General features: G+C 47.9%; 1 protein-coding gene across 1 annotated transcript in view; it reads left to right on the forward strand.

Annotated features, from left to right (window-relative positions):
• The window catches only part of ADAMTSL2 (ADAMTS like 2), a 45,430-nt gene that overhangs the window by 15,002 nt on the left and 9,769 nt on the right, over window positions 1–20,659 (forward strand). The window contains 5 exon segments of the mRNA XM_034752146.1: window positions 437–818; window positions 7,656–7,759; window positions 10,071–10,197; window positions 13,040–13,253; window positions 17,315–17,470. Of these exon segments, the coding sequence (XP_034608037.1) occupies window positions 437–818; window positions 7,656–7,759; window positions 10,071–10,197; window positions 13,040–13,253; window positions 17,315–17,470 (983 nt within the window).

Consider the following 20,659-nt stretch of genomic DNA (forward strand, 5'->3'; position numbering starts at 1 on the left):
CCACAGAACCCAGCACCATCTCCCGGCATTCCCACTACCCCGGCGCCTCACCCAACCCAGCCTCCAGCCCCTGGTTGTGGTAGGACAGGGAGAGCTGTGGCTTATTCTGTCTTCTCAGTGCTGGACAGAACGTCTGCAGTAGTGGGGAGTGGAGCAAAACCACGATTTTCCCTTAACAAAAGCTTGCTCCTGTGACACATGTAACTGAAGAAGCTCTTCAGGACCTGGCAGCTATGAACACCCAGTCCTCCAGTGTGAGTAAGTGTGATCCACAGGGCCTAACTGCCTGTGAACTACTGCCACAGATACCACCAGCCACTCCCGCTGTCCCTTGACGCAGCTGCACAGACCCATCGCCTGCACTTTCTGCTTCTCCCATCTCCGTGTTGAGTTTATTTTGTGGTTGTTGTTCTGTCCCCCCTTTGCTCCAATCCAGATTCAAACGCAACCAGGTCTGCTTACCTGACAGACAGAGATGACAGAGACTTTGACTCGCGATTCACCTCCAAGGAGTTCCTGTCAGAAAATGCAATTACCGACAAGCTTCTGGACAAAACCTCGGACTCGAAAGAATTAGTTCGGAACATGACCATGAATAGCATCTTTGCCCAAGGGGACCCAATCAACTCCGTGGGGTCGCACATAGACAGCCTTTACGTTGACTATGAAGACAATGAAGGGGTGGTGACGTACAGCATCAACGGCACCTACATGGAGCTGAGCAGCGACAAAATAATCAACACTTCATCAGAGACTCAGTTTTCGAACGCTACCATTACCCTGACCAGCCCCCAAGGGAACAGAACCCACAAAGCAAGGTAGGGGACACGTTTTTAATAATATTCAATCCCATTGGTTTCTGTGCTGTTCTCTTACATGCATTGCACGTAGGGCAGTCCAGGTTTCACATTTTGATCTATAAGGTAAGTGGGATGAAGACATCATAAAAGGTTTCTGCTAGAGGTTAATTTGCAAAGAAAATTCAAAAATGCTGTCAGGGGAGGGAAAAGAATTGACACCTTAACAAGATAAAAAAACACTATCCTCATTAAAGGGACATTGGCCAGTGTATTTTTATAGCTTATTGCTCTCTGTCTATTGTAGCATTTCATTAGAGGACTGACTATAATAAAACCTCTTTTCCTACTAATTTTGAGTGCTCTTATTTGACCCACACTTATTTTCCCCTGCTCCCCTTTCCTTATATTTCTAATGCAGCAGAAGTTGGTATGGCTCCTTTTTGTGTACTTGTGGTTGATTGTCATCCACCAGCATTGTCATTGATGTCAGCAGGAATGTGCATACCGTAGCTTCCGGGAATAACCTCTGTTAGTTAACTATTGTTCGAGAGCCGGGGGGGAGGATAACAGCTTTTGTGCAGGTCCTACAAAAATAGGTTGGTTTGTTTCTTTTATTTAATTTGTTGCTGAAGAAGCACTGGTGTTAGTTGATATTTATTAAGAATACGAAAACACTAACTACAGCTGCTTGTTTTGAGCTAGGTCAAATATGGGGCATGAACTACAAAGCCCCTTGACTTGGTGTTTCCTATTGACTCTACTATGAAATGTTACTGGTTTTTAAACAAGGCATAGAGTGTATTTAACAATTATATGTACAGACAGGCAGGGCATGGATTAAGGGGCATTTAGGGACACACGGTTCCCCTTGTTAAGTAATTTACTAAGAGAGGAATTCCCCGTAAGGACTAAATTGTGGATCTTCATCCATTTCTTCCCCCATCAGATAGTTATCTTTGGGGCTAACAATACAGAGAAACAGTACAATTTACTGTAAAATTGGCACCTATTTTAGTGAGCACACTGCCTTCTTTACAGTTACTTTATGTGCTGGGAGAGCTGGCGGCAGATGCTGTCCCCTGCCGTAGGGGTGCACTGGGGCTGGAATCATAGAGCAAGGGGCCAAAGGGGTGAATTCCTTGATCACAAGGACACCATAAGGCAGTCAGAAGAGGTCCTGCATTCCCCCTCACAACCACTGGTGCAGGGGCTGCTGGGGGTGGGGTTAGGGTGGGACACAAGGGGGTGTGTTGGAACAGGAGAGGGTGTCTGAAGCATACGCAGCTAGGGAGATTCTGGGCTATTCTGGACAGCAAAGCTTCCAATAGGCAGCGCTCCAGGACAGTTCAGATTTATCCCAGAGGCTGTTTCGGCTCCTGGAGCAGTCCAGAATCCCCAGGGAAAGAAGTGGATTCAAATGACCTTTGCCTGCCCTCCTCCTCAATTGTGCTGTCTGTGCTGTGCCCTCGGGAGAGACAGTGTACAGTCAGTCTTGGTTTCTGTTCTTGGTTCGGCCACTGATTTACTGTGTGACTTTGGGCAAGTCACTTCATCTCTCTGTGCCTCGGCTTCCCCACCCGTAAATTGGGGCTAGTGATGCTGACCTTTCAAAGTGGCTGTAGGTCTGTGGATTGAAGGCACAATTGAAGTGCTCTGTGGAATTTGCAATCTTCATGTCAATATATTTAGGCCCAAGAAATAACCATTAAACCAAACACACATGCCAGTGAGCTCCCTGCTAAGAGCTTTAAAACACTGCTGAGGTACATTAGGTGTTAAGCCTATCAGCTTTATTCAGGACCTGGTGTAGGAAAGGCTTTGCAAGGATTTTCTCTTGCGCTGCCTAGGAAAACGCTGTGTGTTTTGGGAGCACTTTCTGCAAAACCGGACTAGTGTCACTTAGCGTCAGTGGCCTATAATTTAAACATGAACGATTTGGAGAGTGTGGATGGCCCAGTGGTTATGGTGCACACCTACAACTTGAGAGATCAGGTTCCGTTCCTCGATCTGTTGCTGACTTCTTGTGTGACTTTGGGCCAGTCTCTTAGTCTCTGTGCCTCAGTTCCCCATCTGTAAAATGGGGATGATAGCCCTGCCCGGCCCTCACAAGGGGGCTGTGAATTTTAAACGCATTCAGATAGGGGGCCAGATAGGCACCTAAAATAAAGAATTCTGCATATCAGCTGTGAAAGCCCCCAGTGCCACATGGAACCTAAAACACGCTGTCTGTTCTCCCCTCCCCGCCCCAAAGACAGCGTTAGTAAGGGTTAATCCTGTTGAACAGGGTACCCCATATCACAGTTTTCCTGGAAGCTCCTTTATTAAAATGTTCCCTTTTCCCCCACTCCCACTGAACTGAAGCAAAATGCTAATTTTCAGATCAGAATAGTCACTGATGGTTTAAACGAGCTACTGTTTTCTCAGATTGAGTTTTTATACCTGGGCGTTGAAAGGCTCCGATTCTGCATGGCGATTGAACTGGGCTCGGCACATGCTGGGAGTGGAGAAAGATGTCATTCGCACCCACCCCACTAGTCATTGTCTGGCTCTGCATTGGGCTGACTTTCAACTGTGCCAGTTACCAGTGGTCCCCTAGGGACCATTCTGACAGCCATAGATTGTCAGGGCACAGGGATGTCACAGCCATGCCAAATGTTCACCAGCTACACCCTTTGTGCTGGCAGCGAGGGGGGGCTTAGGAGTGCCACAAAGGCCCAGCTAGGCGAGAGGTAGGGCAGCTTTGTGCCACCAAGGCAGTGCAGAGCTGAATCCACTGGCCCCAAAAACTCTCCTTAGGAAGCAGGCAGTGAAAAAATGTCATGTGCTTCATTTAAAATTTTTTTTTACACACTTCACTGAAACATCGTTCTCCAACGTGGTTGTTCAAAGGGTACTTATGACATAATCGGCAACTTGTTCTTCCAAATATAGCGCCTGTGTGTGTGTGTGTGTGTGCGCGTGCGCCCGAGCGAGCTCTGCCAGAAAAGGCCAGACCACACTCCAGTGCATCTCGGCACATCATGTACTGCATAAATCCACAGTCCAGAGGACGGTGGATTGAACAGATAAAGAGTATGATTTATGGGGACAGTTTCTGGAGATGCTAAGAAAAGCTGGCGGAAGGCAAATTGGAATTTTGTTGTTGTAAAACTGCTGGAGCCTTCAAAGCTTTGCCTCACTTGGCTACAGACTGGAGCAGAATGTGGAGGGATGGGCCCCAAACCTGCCATGGATGGAGATCAACAGCTGTGCTGGAGAGTCACTGGCAATTGGAAGCCACTCCATAGGGCTCAACAGTAGAGGGCAGTGACAAGAGGAAGCGGGAAGCAGTGACTCTCTGCAGTCTGCTCCCTTCAGATCCGGGCAGAATTCTAGTCAGTTGACCCAGTACTGACTACTTCTTAGGGGGAGTTTTGATCCTGGATTGCATGATGTCGTGGCTTGCTTAGGAAGGGTGCAGCTATAGGGGAGGAAGGAACCAAGAGAACAACTGTGTTCTGTGTTTGTCCTGAGATCTTGGTTCAGCTGCAGGCTCAGGGGATGGAGACCTCTGCCAATTTCATGTGGGTTGGGAAATCCATTCTCCCGACAGAGCAAAGCAGAGGGAACTCTGTGGCCATGCCTACACTCAGAGAAAAAGTGTATTTTTAACATGTTCACGAGACCACATGTTCACATATAGACCAGACAACTGTAGTTTTAATAGGTGTTGCTGGTCCAGGTAAACCCAGGTTCCCGCTGGTGTTGACCTCCACCAGTTAATGTGTTAAAACTACAACTCCCTTATTTGCATGAGGATTTTAACACATCTTAAAACCACACTAGTCTGCAAGTGAAAACATAGGTTATTGGCAAACCTTATGTGGATTTTCCCAGGGGCAACTTGTGGCCCTCTGCACTGAATTCTGCTCTCTGCTGAAGCTGAAAGGGTGATGCAGTTGGAACTGAGAGCAGAATTTGGCTGGTTACTGCTCTGATTTTCTTTTGGAAGATAAGGTAAAAAAATATGGACCTAATCCATATGATTCCATTTGTACCCATAAAATATACAGGTATCTGATTCTCAATGAGCCCTATCTCATTGACTTCAATGGCAGCAGGATCAGACCCATATCTGCTGGCTGATCACATCTTGGGCCTGAATCCCCACTGATCTGTTTCTTGTACAGTCAAGTTCACAAGTGCAAAGTAGGTGCAAAATGCTGTTAAATCGGCATGGTTACTGAGGTTAATCTCCTTCACACTCACTTTGCACTGGTGTAAAAATCTGGACTAGAAAGCAAAAATATGAGTTCAAATTCTTTGAATATTAAGCCTCTGCATTCACTTGTAGTTGTGAGGGTTATTCTTCTGCTGCAGAGACCCTGGCTTGAATCCGGCAGCCAAAACAATAACAGATTCCAGGATGGTAATTTCTGCCAGAAAGAGATGTTTGCTTCTATGGCCCCAGGACAGCAGCTCAGTATAACGCCAATATGGGTGCGCCTGGCCTGTTGCAGAAGGGGATGGGGGGCTAATTTTTGTTGTTGTTGGTTGCTTCAGAAACATGGACACAAAAGCTCAGAGGGGGAGGAAAATGGGTGACCTCAGCGCAACCCATAATAATCATCATAATTAAAAAAAACCCACCAGCCTGGTTGTATAACGACTCACTGCTGTTTGCATTTAAAAGACAACAAAACAATAGTTATGTCTGTGCTCTAAATAGGAAGAGAACGAACTGTTAACCATATGACGAACTGGCTAATTTATCTAGACGTTGTTTCTGCAACATCGTTACTTGTAGAAGAAGCTCTTTGAGTTCCGATCACATACATTAAAGGGACACTGTTGAGGGGGGTTCTAATCTCCAAATGTGATACAAGCCTATTTTGCGTGTGTGTGTGTGTAGGAGGAAGGAGGGAGTAATGCCATACATATTCCAAAGGTCAAATTCTGCACTCAGTTATTCCAGTTTCAGTCTAGAGCAGCGGTTCGCAAACTGTGAGTTGGGACCCTGTTTTAATGGGGTCACCAGGGCAGGCATTAAACTTGCTGGGGCTCGGGGCCACAGGCAAAGCCTGAGGGCTTCAGCCCTGGGTGGCGGGGCTCAGGTTACAGGCCCCCTTCTTGGGGTTGAAGCCCTTGGGCTTTGGCTTTGGCTCCCCTGCCCAGAGCGGTGGGGCTCAACCTTTGCCCCCCTCACCTCCGCTGCCCAAGGCAGCAGGGCTCGGGTGGGCTCAGGATTCAGTCTTCCCTCCTGGGGTCATGTAATCATTTTTGTTGTCAGAAGAGGGTCGCAGCGCAATGAAGTTTGAAAACCGCTGGTAGGGTAACCCTTTTGAAGTCAATGAATTCAGCGACACGGGTGAAAATCCAAAGGGATCCCCAGTCATTGGAGTTATTTTGGAATCGCACTGGTGTGACTGAGAAAAGAATATGGCCTGAAGTATATAGGCGGTGCTGTCTTTCTCCAGATACATTTTAAAAACGTAAAAAGAACAGACGCTGACCACCATTTTTATGGGTCCTACGGAAAATCATCATTTTATGCCCCCCTCCCCCGCCCCGGCTGGCTCAACACCAGTAGTTAGTGAGAAGACAATTGTTGGGACTGCGTTGACATCAATGGGTGATGCTGGTCGGCAATCAAAGCTGTTTGGGCCAGATAAAGCATTATTTATAGCAAGCCAAGGTTGTGATTTTTAAACAAAAATAGCCATGTTAATTTCAGCTCCATTTCAAACACAGGAAGCAACTGTTTGCCAAAATGACAGAGGCAAAATCAATGGGGAAAATGAGATTGTTTTTAATTCTTCTAAGAGGTCATTATTAACAATGAAAGGAGGGTACGTCTAAAAGGGAGACTATAAAAATACTCAACAGTGTCCTTTTAAAGCTTTTATGTGACAGAATGGACATGAACTTTTCTCATGAATGCATAAATAAGGCAATTTCAGAGCTTCTGCTGCCTAGAAATCACACAAGCTGCATATCTTGCTAAGCCCGAGACAGCGGGAGATCAGGATATAACCGTCTATACAATTTTAAAACATGCTAGCAATTTCAAGGGTTTAAACAAAGTTATGAGTGCAGTATTTAAGATTTGATTGTTGTAAAGGTGCAGTATCCCTGATGCATTATAATGTTACATTCTATACCTATGCAATGAGGTTGTGATTCTTGGTTTTGTAAATGCTTGTATGTATACCAGGAGAAATTCATAATGCCTTTACCAGTGACATTACATTTGTGAGTATCGTGTCCTAAGAGATGTACATTATATAAATAATCGAGCAAGAGTGACATAGAGGCAAATATGAACTTGGAATGCCTGTCTGTTTAAAAACCAAGGTTTGTTTTGAAAAGCTGTCTGAGCGAAGTACTATTCAGCATTTAGGGTTTCGAAAACAGTACGTTTATGGGATTTGAAAATCTCAAGTCTGTAGAGGGAATGTTTGCGGTCCCATGTCTGAGCAGTAGCAATTAGCGTGGCATATTTGTATTTCATGCCGCTATCACCAGGAAGGAGATACTGCACCTTTAATTACTGTATATTTAGGGTCAGGTGTATTTGAGCAGAAATGCAAAACTTTGTTAAATTCTGAACTGTTTCTACTTGTGGGTATTTTTATCCCATTCTCTCTATTTCTAGACAGTGGAAGCTCTGCCTCTAACCGGGCTGGGGATTCTACTTGGGGATCAGGACAGGTATGTTGTAAAAAACAAAAAACAACCAAACCAAACCCCCCAAAACCGAAACAAAATCCCCCCAGACCCAACCAAACCGCAACGGAATCAGTTTGAGTGTTTGATATGACGTATCGAGGCTCTCCTTGTAAATGCTTTTTTTTTTTTTTTTTTGCTTATTGCTAGAAACAGATTGAAGTTGTTAAGAAAGGGCCAAGGTGTGAGTGCTGCTGACATGTACAGGTGGAAGCTTTCCTCCCACGAACCCTGCAGCTCTACATGCACTACAGGTAGTTATCAGAAGCAGCCAAATTCAACCTCTGCAGAAGTACTGAGATCACCCGCTGAGTGAGTCGCTTTTATGTTTGTTAGAGATGGGGAGAACCTGGTAATGTTTAGGGGCCTGAGCCGAGGCCCACTGAAGTGAATGGCCTTTGGATCAGACCTCAGGTGAAGTTGCCCTGATTTGCTAAAGCCCAGACCCTGCAATCAGATCTGGGCAGAGGAACCCTGTGTCCACGGGGAGCCGCTTTCTGACTTGATAGTACTTTTAGTTCACTCTGCACAGGTGTAAATGCAGGGGAGAGGAAAATCAGGCCCTGTCAGGAACCAGCAGGCAACATTTTCAAAAGAGCATCAGTGACTGAGGAGTCTATTTCCCATTGGCACCTAGGCTTCTGAGTCATTTGGGGATTTTTGAAAATAGTACCCATTTCCACTCCACTGTCAGCGCACTCCTTGCAATGCGTCACTTTAAAACCAATCCTAACAATGTGCTTTTAACACTTCTAAATGGATACAGGCAGAGCCTGCACTGCACATTTTATATGAAACATTGGTATGATTTTTTAAAAGTTCCCTTTTACGTACTGATGAACGTTTTCTTAATTTACAAGCCCAGCAGGGCTACGCTGCGGAGTATGGTGTCCTGCAGGATCATAAAGCTTGCACCAAGTTTTAGCATACTGGCTTCTTGAATTGAGCCACTATGCCAGTGGAATGATTGAAACCCATGTGCCTGGCTTTTTTCTTTTTTCTTTTTAAGGCTCCGTTTCTTTCTGACAGAGAAACTGTACAGCTGTGGCAGAAAACGAAGTAGCATTCGTTGTTTGAGTTTGTTTTGTTTCTCTCTTTCCTGATCTGGAGTCTGATCTCAGTTACATGGGTGGAATCTGGAGTAATTCCATTGATATCAATGAGTTCAGAATCTGGCCACCATCTTTCCCCCTATTTCCCTCTCAAGGCACAGTTTCAAATTACCAGATCTCCACATTTCATTGATTAGAGGGGCGGGGAGTAATGTTGCTAATAGGTCTGGCCTGTGACAAATCCATGACTTGCCTTGAAATATGCATATAGGTAGAATGATCATCTGATAGTGGGGTTTGCCTGTATCGTTTCATACATAGCACAGTAATTAAAATAAGCCGGATATGTCATTGCTTCTGGAATTAGGGATGAAATAAAGGGGAATAAAATCTTAGGAGGGAGACTTTTTAAGGGAATGAATGCACAGATCTTTTTGTAAGCATGCCAGAGCGGTTGGCTATGGCCCTACTATGAAATGTATAGGGACCAGGAATATGGACAATGGTTCCTCAGTTCAAAATCCTGGAACCCACAAAGTTCAAGTATGTCCTTGAGCTCTGTGATTCCTACTGAACAGCCATCTCCTAGCTGAGGCAGGCTTTCGACCTGACCCAAACTGTAGCCAGTGGGGAATGTCCTATCCAAACCACTCCTTGATCCTCACCTTTTTCTGTTGACATATTGCAGAGGAGTGCTGCAGAGTCAGGAGTTGGTAGGTTTCTTTTAGTTTCATGCAACCTTGTGTTTCAGAAACCTGGCTGGAAGAGCTGGAATTCTTGGTACCTGTAGTCAGATTAGTCTCTTGATCCCAAGCCATGTCCCAGAAAGGACTGAACAATATTTATTCTGGCTAACAAGGCTGGAGGGGAAAAAGTCTCAGCATGATGACATTCTGCTTTCTGTGCTTAAACAGGGGAGGAGGGATGGATTCCTCTTTCAATAATCATGTAAGAACCAATACTAGGCCAAGTGCACTGTATATCTCTTGCAGGCAGTAAGGTGCAATTGTGGCATGAATTGTGTCAATGTACTGGGTGGAGGGAGGGAGATGGGAACCTCTTCCCCAGCCCCTTGGTGCACCCACACAAGAACTGGACAGAATAAAACTCTTTTGAGAGCCAGAGGGAAGGACCCTGATAACATGCCTGCAGGCCTTTGGCAGCATGGTGAGACTCCCTGAACATCTTGCACCTATGCTAGCATTGGTCGCAAGTCCTCGTTGGGGTGTCATGCCTTTCTGCCTTGGAACAGCACTAAGGAGAACTTCAAAGTGTGCTACCCCCGGCATCCCCAGGGCCGCCCTGCTCTGTACAGGTAGGAAGAATTCTCCATTGTTCCACTCCCCAAGTCCCATCCTCTTCTGCCACCAGCATCCCTGATGACTGTCAGCTCAAGTCATGGCCCTTCAATTTTAATTTGGAAAGACATTTTGGAACATGCAGTTCACAAACAGTTTGGGTGTAAAAATCACCAAGCATGCATTTTGTGTGTGTGTATTTTTTTTAAAAATAGGAGTGATGTCCACATATGCAATGTGTGTTCGTTATGATGGGATCGAAGTGGATGATACGTACTGTGATGCCATGACCCGTCCCGAGCCTGTCCATGAGTTCTGTGCTGGAAGAGAATGCCAGCCAAGGTACTATATCAGTAAGGAGCTCTTCACGGGGCCATACGTTTTGTCTTCCTTAGAATTATTTGGAGTTGGTGGGGATTCTCTTCTAGGTTCTAAGCAGTGATGGGCCCAAGCCACCAAGTTCGGAACCTCCCCAAAGTTCCCGGGGTGTTTGGCTCTGGGGTTTGGTTTGGGCCCATCTCTAATTACAAGGGCTATCTCCTTCCCAGGCCAGCACAACAAGGGGGAGAAGAACTCTTTGGTCAGAGCCAGATTCTTCACAGTGAGTTAGGCTGAAACATGCTTTTATCGATCCTTGGATGTTTGCATTAGTCAGGGGCGGGACAACCCTCTTGCGCCACAGGCCTTGCTCCTGTGGTGACATGGTGGATAGGCTGGGAAGTTAGAGCTCTTAGGAGCACTGTGTAAGGGCCTTGCCTGGCTAACGATGTAAGGGGAGGAGGCTTCCTGATCCCTCTTCCCCTCCTGCACCTTTCCCAGCAGTGACTCGCATGGCAGGACTCAACCTTGCTCCCAAACAACAGCTCCTGTTGATATAGAACCTAGACCAGTTTCATTCTCCACTCTTGTAAGGGGAAGCGGAATCAGCCAACAAGTGTTACATTCCCAGAGCTTTGCTAGCATCAGCGATCAGGTTAATGCACAATGAGATGCATCAGCAACAGCGTTGGGTCTAAACGAGAACCCTGGGTTTGATCCCCCAAACTCTGGGACAGTTCAGACTCTGACCCAGTTCCTGATATGAACTGCATGGTTCGGCTCCGTCTCTACAGTGGAACCCCCAATCCAAAGATCTTTCTGTTTCGGGGAAGTTGAGCTTCCAATCCAGATCCAAACTTTATGGCGTAGGTCCATCTCTAATTACATTTTTTAAAGGGTTTGTTCTTTTCAAGGTTTGCTAGAAACACAAGTTATGGGTGGGATAGATCAATGCCTGCCAAAGGGAAAAGGACTAAAAAGGCAGGGAAAGGAATGTTACTTGTTGTACTATAGGCGGCACAAAGTGAAAAGAAGCAAAACTGCACGATGCACGTTCTGTAATAGTGCTTTGTTGCTGAAATAACACAAAGGTAGGCTAGAGCCGTGTCAGAGGGCTGCATAAACCTGCAAACGCATGGAAAGGGGAAGTTTAGCATTTTGGCAATTGGTGCCGCATTTATTGTATTGGAAAGGTGTGTGAGTGTGTGTGTGTGTGTGTGTGTGTGTGTGTGTGTGTGTGTGCGCGCACTCCCCTTTTCCAATGGCAAAATCTCTCTGGACCCAGGATATTGAGACCAGCCACGTTCACCCACCCCACTGTGCCCATGTCTTGCTAACTGGTTTAGTGTCTCCTCTGAATGTAAGTGGCACTTCTATGTGTGCAGTGTCTTTTTAGAGCTGCCCCGCTCATGGCACCGGAGCTTACGTCCAGAAGCAAATGTGTGACCCCTGGAATGTGTACCGAGCACAGTGACGGTTTTGCTTGGAGACACTAATGCTCTAGAACCCTGGTGCTTGACCTTTTCAGGTTGGCCACCCTTATTGGAAGTCAAAACTTTTTGCGACCCCCATCTATATTTACTATAAAAGCCAGGGTAAAAATGTCTCTGTGTTAAGCCTAGATAATTGCTTTGCGGGTGTGATTCAAGAGGTTGATGGAGAATTCTTTACCTTGAGGGTTAGTGGTGGGGAGCTCGGGAGGAAGAGCGAGAGTTTTACAACACCATGCGACCTCCTGATTGCCTTCGTGACCCCCTGCCCTGGACATCATGACCCATCAGCTGAAAACCGCTGCCCAAGAACCGCTTCTTTTACCCTCATTTTCCTAATGGGTCGATTTTTACATTCAAAACAAAGCATGTTTCATCAAAATACCTGTAGCATCGTAACTGTGCTTATACTCATTGATTGATACAGGCCTGTCTTATGCATGTGTTTATATGACCAATCCAACAGATTAGCTTAGCACTGACTTCTGATGTCAGTGGAGTTAAACCTGGGGTAAATGTGGCACATTTGGCCTACTGTAGTTTTTGAAAGCTGTGTGAGTACTCTCTGGTATTGGGTAAGGGAGCACGTAACCTAGGCAGCTCTTTTAAGTGTACCCCAGGGCAAAATATGAGGGTCCAGTCCTTGGAGATTCTGTGGTATCCACACCTCTTATTGATTTCCAGGGATAAATCCCAAAGCTTGTTTAATAATGAGCTGGGTGGTCAGTTTATTTCTCCCGTTTTAGACATTTTTAAAAGTATTTTCTTTAAACTAGGGGCAAATGTTGGTGCTTTTGAAGGCATGCGCTATGACATCGATACCGGGTGGAGATGGGCAATGCACACGCTTCCCTTCACCGTCCAGACATGGATGGCTGGGTCTGCAACAGTAATGCATTTATCTTAAAACTTCTGAAGTGAATCTGCCAACTTTGTGGAAATGTGCTCTGGATGTATGTCCTTTTAGGGCTAAACTGAGACCACAAAGGTCATTTTCACATGGAACTATCTGGCTCTCTATCTCAAGGTTTTGTTCTGGCGTCTGTTACGGTAGTGTCTGTGCATCTTACAGTTCATGTGAACTCAGGTCTCCAGGGTGAAATATTAGTAGATTGACGCACAGCAACACCTAATCCTACCTTGTATGGATATATCTGAGACATTTACAGCCCCGTTACAGAATGTGCCTATTGCAACAATCTCCGTACAAGATTTACCATTCACAGGGTCACTGACAGCCTTGAAGAACCATTGCTGAGCTCCGATAACCTTCACATAATACTGTTTTCCTAATCCACTATTACGCTCATATCTACCTCACGTCTCCCATTCAGACTGTGAATACTCCAGTTAGAATCTTTCTCGCTTCCTTGCAGGTGGGAGACGAGTAGCTGGAGCGAGTGTTCCCGCACCTGCGGGGAAGGATACCAGTTTCGCATCGTGCGATGCTGGAAGATGATCTCTCCTGGTTTCGACAGCTCTGTCTATAGCGATCTGTGCGAATCTGCTGATATTACCCGGCCGGACGAACGCAAAATCTGCAAGAACCCAGCATGTGGGCCTCAGTGGGAAATGTCCGAGTGGTCAGAGGTAAATCCCCAGAAAAGTGTTGGCAGCCTGTGGAGAGACAGCAGGCAGCAGTGACAAGGGATCAGCCCCCACGTGCTATGTACATGATTGCCTTGCTTCCAGATCCCAAAAGAAGGGGATGCAGAGCTGAAAACTGAGATGCGAATCCACTGACTTCCACACAGACCCACCTAAGCCAGGACTATCTTAGTACTGTTCTTAAAACCAACCCCCGGTGTGGCCCTGCTGGTGCTAGCAGTGGCAAGAGCATTCCCATGGACCAGGCCCTAGTGTTTTAACTACTGTCTCCTAGACCTGCTCCCAGTGGTGTGCCAGCGTTCACATTTGAATGAGGCCATGATGCAAATGGGGTCTTGGGGTGGAGATGTTTCCACAGTGCCTCTCTGCACCTCCCAGGACATGGCTTGCGTAAATCCCCACAAGCTTCCTTTTGCTCACTGATGGAGATGATTATGTGTCTCCTTTGCAAACCTCTAGCCAGAGATGACCTCAGACCAGGTCTCCAGACCTTTGAACTCCAGGGAGTTTGGGTCAAGCCTGAGAGCATCTCTGCTCCTAGCCAGAGCTTTAGATTTTGAGTCTGGTTCTTAAACAAGATGACTTTTCTCCCACAGGAATCGTGTTCAGCTGCACAGTGGCTGTGGGATATAAGAACGGCCCTACTGGGTCAGGCCAAAACCTTAGAACCTTAGCGTGGCTAACACCTGTCTTTTCGTCATCTTTCCTGACCTTCCTGTGTGCTGACTATTGAAAAGGGTGGTGATGTTTGATTCTGCGTTTGCTCATGCTGCTCCCTGCCTGTCCTCTTCCACTAGGAGAACAGCTCCTGTGAATCCTGCTTCTTATCTGGCACAGAGAAATCTGAAAAACAATTGTGCCTAATACATTTCTGAGTGCCTGAAAAATAACAATAAACATGTGGAGAGGAGGCTGCATCTCATAAACAATATTTTCTTATAGACATCTCTTCTTCCCGTCAGATTTCACTGCACCACGCGGAACATTAAACGGTCATAGTTCTGCTGTAAGCACATTGCTAAACCACTTGGAGGACGTTTCTGTGATATGTCTAATGTGGAACAGTTATTCTCTCGTCATAGTTTGTCAGTTTACATGTAAAAACCTTTGCGACATGGCAGAGGCATTCTGGAATGTTTTTAGCTGCGAAGTCATTCTCAAGATGGGTCAGTCTCTAGGCTTCATAGATCCTTTTCTCTCTCCTCCTGTAGAGATCTTTGAATTCATTTACTACCACTCCATCCTGTTGTGTGCCAGAGAATAGCTGCCAGCATTCCAGTATTTAACTTTCTAACATAAAACTCTTTAAATGATAAAACCAGTGTCCTTTCTTTGGGGGCCCAGGGCCAGATTTTGGTCTCAGGGTAAATCTGGAATAACTGCATTGACTTCAGTGGAGTTGTCATGGATTTACACCCAAGTAATAGAGACCAGGCTCTAGCATGGATTTTCAGTAAATGTGTAAAACACACATGCAAGAGTGCAGTCATGCTCACACACATGCATGGAAAATAATCCCTGGCGCTTAAGGTTTTTTTTTTCAATTTTAAATCTTGAAGTCACAGTACTGGTCACTTTGCACAGGAGTGAAAAACAGCAAAGTCAAATTGCTCAAGGATCCTAAGGAAACACAGGAGTTTACCCTTCCAGTTCAGACAGCTGATCAGTGAGTCAGATATCCTGCCTTGCTCAGTGGCTGATAACTCATGTGTCAGAGGATGTCTAAGCAGCCCCATAACACAACTGACAATGATGCACTGCTGCACGTGAGGAGGGGAATAATTTTCTGCCTGACCTGGGGGGCTGATTAGTTTGTGCCCTGAAGTATGAGTTTTGGCTTTCCTTAAGCATACATACATTATTGCTGCCAAATTAATCCAGGCCCCTTTCTAAGCAAGAACAAGCGCAGATCCAGGCCAAATTCTCTGCTGGTGCAAATGGCCCAGCTCCACTGACTTCAATGGAGCTGAACCAGTTTACATCAACAGATAATTTGACCTCTTTTCTCCCAGGAGACACTTGAAATGCCTGTTGCTGATATTTTAAAGGCCGTCTTTACGCTGAATGCCAGTGTTAAGTAGCTTTTTCTCTGTAGTGGAAAGTCTGGTGGGCTCTTTTATTTTGTAGGATGTTTTGACTTTTCCAGTTCAATAGAGAGAAGCTCCCCGAGCACGTGCTGATGCTGTCGTGTGACTGGCGTAGCAAACCGAAGTGGCGTATGTTAGCGAATTCCATCTACTCCTCCAGCATGTGTTGGGGACAGGTTGCTAAGCATCTCCCAGAGTAGCTCTTCTGTAGCCAGCAGCAATGCTAATCTAATTTGGATCAGCATCTGAAGCTGGGTGCCAAATTGGCTTGGATGATAGCTAGAGAGAGAAAAAAGCACATTTCAGAGATCTGAGGATTAACATATCAGAGCATGTGTGTGAGCACTGGGCTGTTGACACTTTTGCCTGCTTCATGTTCAGGGCCGGCTCCAGGGTTTTGGCCGCCCCAAGCAGCCAAAAAAAAAAAAAAAAAAAAGCTGCGATTGCGATCTGCGGCGGCAATTTGGCGGAAGGTCCTTTGCTCCGAGCGGGAGTGAGGGAACCGTCTGCCCAGGGCCAGCTCCAGGCACCAGCTTACCAAGCAGGTGCTTGGGGCGGCCGCTTCGGAGAGGAGCGGCACGTCCAGCTCTTTGGTGGCAATTTGGCGGACGGTCCCTCACTCCCGCTCGGAGTGAAGGACCTCCTGCCGAATTGTCGCCGCAGATCGCGATCGCGGCTTTTTTTTTTTTTTGGTTGGCTGCTTGGGGCGGCCAAAACCCTGGAGCCGGCCCTGCGTCCTCCGAATTGCCACCGAATAGCTGGACCTGCCGCCCCTCTCCGCAGTGGCCGCCCCAAGCACCTGCTTGCCAAGCTGGTGCCTGAAGCCGGCCCTGTTCATGTTGCTTATTGAGCAAATTTGTCTATGTGATACTGCTGTAATTCAAATCCACTTCTAAATAATGTCGCTGGTTTGGATGTTGCCAGATTTACTCACCTTATAAAAATCTCAGTCGCTGTGGTTTGGAGACAACACTTTCAAAGCCATGGAAACTAGCAAGCCATTTCTTTTTAGAAAGCAAGCGAGCGCGAGAGATGACACACCAGTTGTAGACCACAGCCACACTTTCAGCTGTAGCCATAGCTTCTGGGGGCCTTGGTTTTTGGACCTGTAGGCTCCAGATGGAAGTGTGTGTGTGCACAGCCTCTCTGAAAGTCAAGGCCCAAAGCATCCCCACTGGGCTCCTAAAAAATGGAGGCGCTTGCACCCAGTGGCCACTTTTGGAAACTGTTGGCCTTCAGGCCAACTGTTGGCCTTCAGGCCAACTCTTGCTCTCAGCTACAGGTGCATTAATAGGAAGGGAGCCGCATGACTATAAATGGGATGGGGTTGCACTGATGGAGCTGAGAGCAGAATTGGCCACCCTGAGTGGGAGCAGGCTAATAAGACTGGGAAGAGGGAGGTATTTTAGTGCATTCTTTGCTGCCCCCCGAACAAGAGCAAAGTGCTTCCTGAACTGCAGCCAGCTAGTGGGCTGGATGGCTGGCCGTGCCCTCTAACCCAAACACCTTGCCCCCCTGAAGATATTTTGCACGGGGCCAGTAAGTTAGGCGGGCAGCTGTCTGAGAGCTCTCGAGCGCTCTGGAGAGTATGTGTGTACCGTGGAGAGGAGACGTGCCACTCTCAGCTCGGCCTGTGCTTAGCACGAAGGCAGGATGTAACCCTTCCTGTACATTCAAACGTGTCTGCCCATGCAGCACAGGGCTGGTTTTGCCATCTAATATTTTACAAGCAGAATAATATAAATGTTTTCCCTGCATTTTTAGAAAGTTTCATGTTAAGAAATAAAAAAAAGGCCAACATAAATCACACCTTAAACCAGATGCTTTGGCTGCTGCCTGGGCCGCGTGTGCCTCCTCCCTGTGAGGAGGGCGAGAGCGGAAAACAGCTGCGTTGCATGGCCGGGGCTGTACATGGACTCTGCTGACCCTGTCCCGTTTCATTCTGTGCCCCGCTAGTGTTCGGCCAGGTGTGGCGAGAGGAGCGTGGTGACCAGGGACATCCGGTGCTCGGAAGATGAGAAACTGTGTGATGTGAACACCAAGCCGCCGGCTGAGAAGAACTGCACCGGGCCCCCCTGCGACCGGCAATGGACCGTGTCTGACTGGGGACCGGTGAGTGACCTCTGAGGGGGGAGGGTTGGGAAGGAAGGGAACAGTGGATCCTAGTTCGTTGATCATATTAGCTGTCTGTGAGCAGCTTGAGGAGAGAAAGAGACCATTGTAGGCCATGCTCTATTGTGTCATTTACAGTTCACAGGCCAAATTCTGCTCTCAGCTGCACAGCCAACCCCAGTGACCTCCGTGAAGCTGCATGGGGACAGAGTTTCCCCTTCCCACCTCTGTTATCCTGACAAGAGTTGTGAGGTCTAATGGTTACAACAGGAAAGCAGGAATCTGGACCCCCGGGGTCTATTACCAGTACAGTCAGTGACCTTCTATGCCAGGGGTGGCCAACCTGAGCCTGAGAAGGAGCCAGAATTTACCAATGAACATTGCCAAAGAGCCACAGTAATACGTCAGCAGCCTCCCATCAGCTCCCCGCCCCCCAGGCCTCCCCCCACTGGCAGCTCCATCAATCAGCGCCTCCCCATCCCTCCCCGCACCTGCCAATCAGCTGTTTCGTGGCGTGCAGGAGGCTGGGGGGGGGGGAAGGAGCGAGGGCACGGCAGGCTCAGGGGAGGGGGCGGGAAGGGGTGGAGTGGGGGCAGGGTCTGTGGCAGAGCCAGGGGTTGAGCAGTGAGCACCCCTCCCCCCCCGGCACATTGGAAAGTTGGCACCTGTAGCTCCAGCCCCGGAGTCGGTGCCTATACAAAGAGCCGCATATTAACTTCTGAAGAGCCGCATGTGGCTCCGGAATCACAGGTTGGCCACCCCTGTTCTATGCGACCGTGGGCTAGTCATCAGTGGAGTGACAGCAGGGCTACAGCTTTCCTTCTGTGCCCGTTTCCCCGACGGCAGGATGGCTTAGTAATACTTTGCACTTGCCATCTAGGGCCCCAACGCACTTTGCAAGGGCTCAGGCATCATTAGCTACATCTTACAGATGAGGAACCTGAGGTCCATGGTGGCAAAGTGATGTGCTGTGACCAAAGTCGAACAAACGCCCTGGTCTCCTGAGTCCAAATCCTCTCCTCTAACCGCTAGACTATGCTGCCTCTCAGCAGTAATACACTGCCAGTGTCATACTTTCCTCACCGGCGAGCTGGGAGGATTAGTGTCATGAGGATGGTAAGGGTACTCAGCACTGGAAATGCTTCTCCTGCCGCCACCCTTCTGGCTGGGGAGGGCAGGGGACAAGCATTCTGAACCCATCGGTGATGGAGGATCACTTGTAAGGGGCATGAGCCAAACCTCTCCACCCAATGGCTGCGCATCCTTTCCTTTGAAGTGCTCCTCCTAGCCCAGCGGGCCCCAAGAGAGAGAGAAGGGGGGAGGTGGAGGGACACACAGTGTTTTAATGGCATGGACAGCAGCAGCGAGCCTGAGAACAGTCCCTCCCCGTTTGGTAGCACACATTGAAATGATTGGAGTGGTGCAACTCCAAATATAGTCATGTCCCATGAAGCAAGACAGTCGTGAATCAGGGCAATAAACTTCCCGAGCGCCGAGAAGCAGTGTCTACAGCATTAGCAAAGAAAAGAGGAGAGCGCTCCGAAACCCAAATGCTCCTTTTGTGTCAGGGTCTGTGAATATTCTTGCCATCTGAAAACTCTCAGTTAAGCTGACCTGGCACGGCTTCCCACTGTATGGGGATTATATTGAACTTGTTCTAGTTTGGAGATCTGGCCTTGGCAGAGACTTGCAGGCTTCCAGTAACATCCTCATCTCCAACGTGAGCAAAATACTGGCTGTAGAGTTCTTGCACCATCTCCTGTGAGCCAGTCCATTAAAGGGAGATGGAGTGTGTGAAGGGAGGTGATTACGGCTGTCATCACAGTCCTGGGCTTGGGGGGGGGGGAAAGGCTGCCAGCTCAAAGCTTGCAATCCACAAATGATTTGTTTTGCCCTTGGGCCCTTCTGGTCTGGAAGGAGAGACCCCAGGAGTCCTGTGTGGAAGTGCAGGTCCCAAGGCCAACAGACTGGCCCACATTCCCAGCCTCTTCCTGCCTTTGTTAGGTCCATGTGGCTGAACGATTTCCAGGTCTGTGGAGGCCCTTATTTACAACACTTCCCACTAACTGCAACTACACTGACACCTGCTGTTATCGGCTGCTGTTCAGAGGATGAGAGGCAGCCAATGGGCTTAGAGCCACTGCGGGGTGGGTGGAAAGCTCTATCCATCTCCCTGTCCCGCAGCGTCTTGCTCGAATAAACAGCTGAGCGGCTCTGTTCCAAAAAACAAAGGAATTTATGAACCCTTTATGAGGCTCTTGTGCAGACTGACTCCTAGAGGGGGCAGGGTCCGCCAAGGGAAGGGGGAGAGCGTGCACCTAGGCTGTTCCTCACAGCACTTCCTTGGGTGGTGGCGAATGGCAGATGGTTTGGCCGGCCCCTGGGATGTGCCAAAGCTGGAAGGACGAGCAGTCGCGACACAAGATATTTTTTCCCCTCTTGCCGGCTCAAATGTACAAAACTAGCAAACCGCACATGAAAACCAAACCCCTGCAGCAGCCGATCTGAGTGCTTTTTGTCATGGAAACCCCTTGACAATGAATATGGGGCCTTCACTTCATCCTGCCTTTCCTTCGGCCACCTCCCTTCCCTGAACGTGCAGCAGACAAGAGCCAGGAAAACGATTATGCAGTGATGCCAGCCTCCTTTCTTTGCAAACTTTGGTCCAAATTCTAACCTCTGTTCCACAAGGGCCCTCCCATCGACCTGTGTAACTGAGAGCAGAACTCAGCCCTGGGAGATGAACAGGCGTGTGTTATTTATCGTGGGTCAGTTTGGGCAAACCAATGTCTGCCTATGGGTTGCTCACAAATTCTGTCCCTGACTAAGCTGTTCACCCTGTGTGATTGGCTGGTACCTAAGTCACCTGGTGCAGTTTCTGCTCTCCAGTTAGTTGACTCTGAAACCCACTCAGCCCTTTGCAGATGGCAGTACAGATGCTCCAGATGTGAAATTTTAGGTGGACATGCATTCGCACAAGTGGCAATGAAGTGGCCTCATTCTTCTGACCAAAAACTAGCTCACAGTGGAGGTCAATCAAAGGGCTTTGCAGATATCAGCAAAGAGAATTCACCATTTTCAGTCCAATCAATACATTTTGCGGGGGGGGGGGGGGGGGGGGGGGGGGGGGGAAGGGGGGGGAGTTTTCCCCCTGGTTCTGTTCAATCAGGCAGTCAAGGGACATAGAGA

The sequence above is a fragment of the Trachemys scripta genome, chromosome 17 (genome assembly GCF_013100865.1).
Source record: "Trachemys scripta elegans isolate TJP31775 chromosome 17, CAS_Tse_1.0, whole genome shotgun sequence".
NCBI lineage: Eukaryota > Metazoa > Chordata > Testudines > Emydidae > Trachemys > Trachemys scripta.